Source organism: Scylla paramamosain, chromosome 38 (assembly GCF_035594125.1).
Source record: "Scylla paramamosain isolate STU-SP2022 chromosome 38, ASM3559412v1, whole genome shotgun sequence".
Lineage (NCBI taxonomy): Eukaryota > Metazoa > Arthropoda > Malacostraca > Decapoda > Portunidae > Scylla > Scylla paramamosain.
The window spans coordinates 1,339,056-1,347,833 of NC_087188.1; the positions used below are offsets into that span (position 1 = coordinate 1,339,056).

Below are 8,778 nucleotides of genomic sequence, written 5' to 3' on the forward strand. Positions count from 1 at the left end.
TTGAACATAAAAACTCATTAACAATCACATTACATGTTTCTGGTAATATTATTCTGTTTTTCGAGAAAATATGTTTTCCATGCGTTTTAGCGTTTTGGTACGAAAGTAGCTCAAAAACAATGAAAAGAGATGCCTTGGTAATGTTTTGTTTTCGCATATAGGGTGATTTCCATGCTTTTTAGTGGCTAACACGCTAATAATCTCTCAACAAACACGTTTCTCGAACATTTTTTTTCCTCATTTAGCGCGCTTTTCATACATTTTGGCGTTTTGGTTCCGAACTATGTGAAATACACACAAAAAAAATATATTGTTAATGTTATTTAGTTTTCCATACACAGTACTGTGGATGTGTTTTATCGATTTGGTACCTAACAAGCTGAAAAACACACATAATACATGGCTCTTTTAATGTCCTTTTGTTTACATAAACAGTGTAGTTTGCATGCATGTTAGTGTTTTTGTTCTTAAATCTCAAAACCACTAAAATTATGTTTTTTGGTAATTTTTTTTTTCATAAAGTATGTTTTGCATGCGTTTTTAGCGTTTTGGTACGTATGAAATTAAACAAAAAACACTTAAAAGACATGTTTTTTTTTCGTAATAATGTATTGTATTCCTATATAGGGTGAACTTTATTCTTTATAGCGTTTTTGATGCCTACCACTCTCAAGAACACTCAAAAGACACGTTCCTGGTAATGTCATTTCGTTTCCCCATATAGGTGGCTTTGTATAAATTTTGGCGTTTTGGTTTCTAATAGTGTGAAAAAGAAACACTAGAAATACAGTTTTTTTTTTTTTTTGGTAAGGTTCTGTTTTTCTTCATATAGAGTGGTATCCATGCCTTTTTAGCATTTTGGCATCTAAAAAGTTAGAAAAAATACTCGTAATGCAAATTTATCGTAATGTTTTTTCGTTTCCCCCTATAATATACTCTGAATGCATCTTGCATTTTATACGTAACAAGATTAAAAACGCACAGAATCTTTTTTTTTTTCTTTGTAATTTTATACTGCTTCCCAATGAAGGGTGATTTCCTTGCATTTTAGCGTTTTTGTAAGAAGCTCAAAATACTGAGAAGTAAGTTTTTTTGGTAATGTTTTGTTTTCCCATGAAGTGTGCTTTCCCTGCTTTTTAGCGTCTTGGGGCTGAATATACTTAAGGAACATGTTTCCCGAAATTTTGTTTGCTTTCCTTATATAGAATAATCTGAAATAATTTTGGTGGTTTGGTACCTAACAATGTGAAATGCCCTGAAAATACACGTTCTTTGGTAATGTTGTTTTCTTTCTCCATATAAATTTCTATTCGTGCGTTTTTGAGTTCTGGTACCTAAGATACCGAAAAAAAAAAACACTCATAGTAAGCGTTTATCGTAATGTTCTTTCGTTTCCCTATATAGGGTATTTTCTTTGCATTTTGACGTTTTTTGTACGTAAGAAGCTGAAAATGCTTATTTTTGGTAATATTATTCTCCTTCATCATAGATTTTAGCGTTTTAGTACGTAAGTAGCTCAGAACACTAAAAACACTTTTTTTTCTTTGTAAAGTTGTTTTGTTTCCCAATATAGGGTGCATTTTTAGAGATTTGGTGCCTAACACGTTTATAAACACTCAAAGGAAACATTTTTCAAAATGTTTCTTTTTCCCATATATGGGGCTTTGTAAGCATTTTGGATCTTTGGTACCTAATAATGTGAAAAACACTTAAAATACACGATTTTGGTAATGTTCTGTATCTCGATATTAAGTGTTAATCATGTGTTTTATCATACTGATAACTAAAAAGCTCACTCATAATACACGTCTTTTTGTTTCCCTATATAGTTTACATTACATGGATTTTTTTTTTTTGCGTTTTTTTGTACGTAAGATTTTGTACACAAAATACTCTTTTTTTGGTATCTTATTCTGACACTTCATACAGGATGTTTTGCATGCGATTTAGATTTTTGTTACGTAAAAAGTAAAAAAAAAAAACACTCAAAAAACTCGTTTTTCGTAATTTTATCTTTTAATCCAATATAGGGTGATTTCTATGCTTTTTAGCATTTTAGTGTCCAACATGCTCATAAACAGTCAAATGACACTTTTCTTGAATTCCCGTTTCATTTCCCCATATAGGGTGCTTTCCATGCATTTTGGCATTTACACTTAAAATACACGTGTTTGGTAATGTTGCTCTGTTTGTCCATATAACTATTAATGCATTTTAGCGTTTTGGTGCTTAATAAGCTCAAAAACATTCATAATACACGTCTTTGGTAATGTCCTTTCGTTTCCCCATATAGGGTACTTTGCTTGCATTTTGGCGTTTTTCTGAAAAAATAAAAATTGAAAATGCTAGTTTTGGTAATGCTATTTAGTTTTTTTTTTTTCTTAAAGGGTGTTTTGCATGCGTTTTATCGTTTGGTACGTAAAAAGTAAAAAAAAAAAAAAGAAAACTCAAAAGACACATTTTTCGTAATGTTCTGTATTCCCATATGAGGTGAATTCCATGCCCTCAAGCGACAGGATGACTGACATGAACAAAAACACTCAAAAACGCTTTTCTGTTAATGTTTCGTTTCCCCGTATAGGGTGCTTTGAAAGCATTTTGGCATATATATATATATATATATATATATATATATATATATATATATATATATATATATATATATATATATATATATATATATATATATATATATATATATATATATATATATATATATATATATACATATATATATATTTTTTGGTAAATGTTATTCTTTTTCTCAATATTGAGTGTTTTATATCCACTTTTGCTTTTTGTACTTAAGAAGCTCAAAAATACATAGAGGAGACGTTTTTTGCTAAAGTTGTTTTGTTTTCCCATATAGGGACTTTTCAATAATTTTTAGCGTTTTAGTGCCTAACACGTTCATAAGCACTCACAAAAGCCCTTCTATATATATATATATATATATATATATATATATATATATATATATATATATATATATATATATATATATATATATATATATATATATATATATATATATATATATATATATATATATATATATATATATATATATATATATATATCGTTCACTTCCACATATAGGGTGCTTTGCATGTATTTTGGCGCTTTTGTACCTAACAATGAGAAATACACTCAAAATTTACTTTTTTGGTAATGTTGTCCGGTTTCTCCATATAGACTGCTATTCATGCCTTTTAGCGTTTTGGTACCGAAGAAACTCAAAACGCTTTTCCTTAAGTCTTTTCGATTCCACATATAGGGTACTTTGCCTGTATTTTGGCGTTTTTCTACGTAACCTGATCAAAAACACTTAAAACATTTTTTTTTTTTGTAAAGTTATTCTCTTTCTCCATAAAGGGTGTTTTACATGCGTTTAAAGTGTATTTTTTGCGTAATAAGTTCAAAACACTCAAAAAGACTCGTTTTTCGTGATGTCTTTTATTCACATATAGGTTAATTTTCATGCTTTTTTTGCGTTTTGGTGCCTACTACGTTCAAAAACCCTAAAAGACACAAATCTTGTAATGTCATTTCATTTCCCCATATATGGGGCTTTGCAAGCTTTTCGGTGTTTTGATATCTATTAATATTACAAAAAAACACTTAAAATACACGTTTTGAATAATATTCATATGTTTCTCTATGTACAGTACTATTCATGAGTTTTATGATTTTGCTTCTTAACAAGGTGAAAAACTCTCATAATATACGTTTCTCGTAATATCTTTTAGTTTTCCATATAAAGAACTTTGTGTGGATTTTGGCGTTTTTCTACGTAACAAACAAAAAAGAAAAACACTCAAAATACTCTTTTTTGGAAATGTTATTATGTTTTTCCATGCAGTGTGTTTTGCATGCCTTTAAGCGTTTTTGTACGCAAAAGTTTAAAAACAGTCAAAAGACTCGTTTTTCGTAATGTGGTTTTGTATCACTTTATTTGGTGAATTAGATGCTTTTTTTTTTTTAGAGTTTTGGTGCCTAACGCGCTGAAAAAGAGTAAATATTGACAGGAAAATTTTCTGGTGATGTCATTTCTTTTCCTTGCATAGATCTCGGCGTTTTCGTACCTATAATATGAAAAACACTCAAAATACACATTTGCAGTATTTTTCTTCTTCCTACATATAGAGTGCTATTCATACCTTTAAACATTTTAATACGTAAGAATTTCAAAAACACTCATAAAAATTTTCTCTTGTAATGTCTTTTCGTTTCACCATATAGTGTGCTTTTCATGCATTTTAACTTTTCACTACGTAACAAGCTCAAAAACAATTAATTTATTTGGTTTTGTTAATGTTATTTTGTTTCTGCATAAAGGATATTTTGCATGCTATTTTTTGGTTACGTTTTGGTACGGAGGTAGCTCCAAGGCAATGAACAGAAATGTTTTTATAATTTTTTTTCCTCATTTTGAGTTTTTTCCAATAATTGTTATCATAAACACTCAAAAACCCATATATATATATATATATATATATATATATATATATATATATATATATATATATATATATATATATATATATATATATATATATATATATATATATATACACCAAGGATCGGCACTAAGCCCACTATTATTCAACATAGTGTTCGATGTCATAACGGAAAATGTCAGAGAGGAACCACCCTGGTGTGTTTTATATGTTGATGACATTGTCTTAGTGACCGAAAGGAGAGGACAGCTGGAAAGAAAATTAGAAGAATGGAGAGTAGACAATAGACGAGACAGGGGAAATGGAAAAAGAAGTGAACTTCCGGATTCAGTGTGGCAGGAACAATTGGCGGCAAGTTTCGGGTGTGATATGCGATAGAAGGGTACCAGTAAGAGTGAAGGGCAAAAATCCACAAAGCAGTCGTTAGACCTGCTTTGATGTATGGGCTAGAAGCAGCAACTTTGAAGAAGATTGAAGAGAGAAAGATGGATGTAGCGGAGATGAAGATGTTGAGATGGATGGTGGGAGTCAACAGAACAGACCGAATTAGGAATAAGTACATAAGAGGAACGGTGAAAGTAGTTGAAGTCTCCAAGAAGATCCAGGAGTCAAGGTTGAGGTGGTATGGACACTTGAGAAGAAGAGTTGGCGAAGACCACGTAGGAAGGGAGAGCATGGAAATGGAAGTGGAGGGAGTTAGAAGAAGAGGACGGCCCAAAAGAAGATGGATTGACTGCATAAACGGAGATCTTGGGGAGAAGAATATAAATCCAGAGATGGCAAACAATAGAAATACGTGGAGAAGGCTCATTCACAACGGCGACCCCGAATAGGGAAAAGCTGGGAAGAAAAAGAATATATATATATATATATATATATATATATATATATATATATATATATATATATATATATATATATATATATATATATATATATATATATATATATATATATATATATATATATATATATATATATATATATATATATATATATATATATATATATATATATATATATATATATATATATATACTTAAGTACACTCATAATGCTTTTTTTTATCTTGTAATGCTATTGTGTTTCTCCATGAAGGGTGTTTTACATGCGTTTTACTGTTTTGGTAGGTAAGTTGCTTAAAAACACTCAAAAGATCCTTTTTTTCTTTTCCCATATAGGGTGTTTTGCATGCTTTTTAGCGTTTTGGTGCCTAACACGCTCATAAACGATCAAAAGACATGTTACTAGAAATATTTATTTTCACAATATAGGGTGCTTTAAATGTATTTTGGCGTTATTGTAACTAACAATGTGAAATATATTCAAAACACACGTTTTTGGTAATGTTTTTTTTTTTTTTGTCTCTCCATTTAGAGTGCTATTCATGCGTTTAAATCTTTTTGTAACTAAGAAAACTAAGAACACCCATATTACATGTTTCACGTAATATATTTCCGTTTTCTAATATAGGGTACTTTCCATGCATTTTAGTGTTTTTTTTTTTTTTTACTTAACATGCTCAGATACTCTCAAAATACTTTTTGTTATTTTTCTCTTTTCCGTATAGAGTGTTTTGCTTGCGTTTTAACGTTTTGTTACGTAATTAACTCAAAATTCTGCAAAGAGACGTTTTTGATAATGTTTTGTTTTCCCATAGAGTTTTCACACAGAGTGTTTTTCATGCTTTTTATTATTTTGGTGCCAAGCACGTTCTTAAGCACTCAAAATACACCTTTTCTGAAAATCTATTTTCCTTTCCCATTATAGGGTGCTTTTCATCATTTTGGCGTTTTGGTACCTAACAAAGAGAAATACATTCACAATTCATGTTTTTGGTAATGTTCTGTTTCGTACCTAAGCTAAAAAATCTCACAATACACGTTCCTCGTAATGTTCTTTTCTTTCCCCATATAAGATATTTTCCATACATTTTTGCGTTTTTGAACGTAACAAACTGAAAAACACTCAAACTTTTTTTTTATAATGTTATCTTATTTTTCCATAAAGGGTATTTTGCAAGTGTTTTATTGTTTTGGTACGTATGCTGTTCAAAAACATAAAAAAAAACGTTTTCCTTAATGTTTTTTGTATTCCCATATAGATCGATTTCCATGCTTTTTAACGTTTTGGTGCATATCATGCTCTTAAACACTGAAAATACATGTTTCTGGAAATTTCCTTTCCTTTCTACATATAGTGTGCTTTGCAAGCATTTTTCCTTTTGGTACGTCAGAATGTGAAATACACTCAAAATACACGTTTTTGTAATGTTGCTCAGTTTTTCGACATAAAGTGCTGATCATTTTTCGTTTTCATACCTAAAAAGTTTAAAAAATACATATAATTTACGTTTCTCGTCATGTCATTTTACTGCATGCATATTGGTATTTTTTCTACGTATAAAAATCAAAACACTCAAAATTCTTGTTTTTGGCGCTGTATTTTTTTTTCATTTTGCAAAAAGTGTGTTTTGCATGCGTTTTATCGTTTTGGTACGTAAGAAGCTGTAAAACACTAAAAAGATTTTTTTTTTATGTTTTGTTTTCCTATACAAGCTAAATTTCATTTTTTTTATTTACTTTTTTTTTCTTTTTTGTGCCTCACGCTCTCAAAAACAATGAAGAAAACATTTCTGTTAATGTCGTTTTGTTTCCCATATGTTCCCCCATAAAGCAAAATATTTTACAAGCATTTTGCGCTTTGGTATCTAACAATGTGAAAACTACTGAAAACACACATTTTTCGTTATGTTTTTCTGTTTCTCCATGTGGTGTGTTACTCATGCGTTAAAGCGTTTTGCCACCTAAGAACCTCAAGAACACTCATAATACACGTTTCTCGTTTTGACTTTTCTTCATATTGTGTATGTTCTATGTATTTTGGCGTTTTCTTTAAGTAAAAAGATAAAAGATACTCAAAATACTTGTTTTTTGGCAGTGTCATTCCTTTTCTGTATAAAGAGTGTTTTACAGGCGTTTTTGTGTTTTTGGTATGCAAGTAGCTACGTTTTTGGTAATCTTTTCTTTTCCCATATAGAATGCTTCCCATGATTTTTTGCATTTTCATGCCTATCATGCTTTGCATGCTGATTGGCGTTATAGCTACTAAATGTGTGAGAAAAAAAAACAACAACACAAACGTTAAAATTTATATTTCTTTTCCTTATAGAGTGCTATTCATACGTTTTAGTGTATTGGTGTGTAAGAAGCTCAAGAACACTCACAATACACGTTTCTTTCAGTGTCTTTTTGTTTCCAATATAAGATACTTTCCATGTATTTTTGCATGCTCAATTTATTTATTTTTTTCAGAATACTTCTTTTTTGTAATGTTCTTCTGTTTCTCTATATACAGTGGTATTAACGCGTCTTCGCATTTTGGTTCTCGTAATGTCTTTTTGTTTTACTACATAGAGTACTTAACTCTATAAATCCATTGCATATTTTCCATGCATTTTAGCATTTTTGTACGTAAGTAGTTAAAAAATACTAAAAAGACACGTTTACCGTAATATATTCTTTTCTCATATAGGGTGATTTCCATGCTTTTTAGCATTGTCTTACCTAACAGGCTCTGAATCACTTAAAAAGATATGATTCTGGATTTTTTTTTTTCTCTCTCTCCTCATATAATGCTTTCCATGCATTTTGTCTTTTCGTTACCTAACAATGTGAAATACACTTAAAATACATGCTTTTTGTAATGTTCTCTTTGTCAATAAACAGCAATATTCATGCCTTTTTGCGTTTTAGTACTTAAAGATTCTCAAGAAAAAAAAATCTCATAATGTCCTTTCGGTTTCCTATATAGGGTAGTTTACATGCATATTGTTTTTTATGTATGTAACAAGCTCAATAACACTCAAAATGTTTGTTTTTTGGTTATATTTTGGTACGTAAACTAAAAAAAAAAATAAATAAAACACTCAAAACACACATTTCTATTGATGTTTTTATTCTCATATACGATGCGTTTTATGCTTTTCAGCGTTTGCTGTCTAGCATGCAAAAAATAAATAAATAAATAAATAAATAAATAAATAAGTAAATAAAAATAAAAAAATATAAATTTTTTATAATGCCATCTCGTTTCCACATGCATTTTGGCGTTTTCATATCTAACAATGTGAAAGACTGTCAAAATGCACGTTTTTGGTAATGATCTGTTTCTCCACACAGAATGCTGTTAACGTGTTTTTGCATTTTGCAAACACTAATAATACACTTATCTCATTATGTGTTTACGTTTCTCCATATAAGCTATTTTGCATTCATTTTTGCGTTTTTTGTAAATTACAAGCTAGAAAACACGCATA

At 29.7% G+C, this 8,778-nt stretch overlaps 1 protein-coding gene across 1 annotated transcript; it reads left to right on the top strand.

Annotated features, from left to right (window-relative positions):
* The first annotated feature begins 4,897 nt into the window (after positions 1-4,897).
* Positions 4,898-5,293, top strand: LOC135091584 (uncharacterized). Its single transcript, XM_063989336.1, has one exon. The coding sequence runs from the start codon at positions 4,898-4,900 to the stop codon at positions 5,291-5,293; it is 396 nt and encodes a 131-aa protein (XP_063845406.1).
* Positions 5,294-8,778: the final 3,485 nt, after the last annotated feature.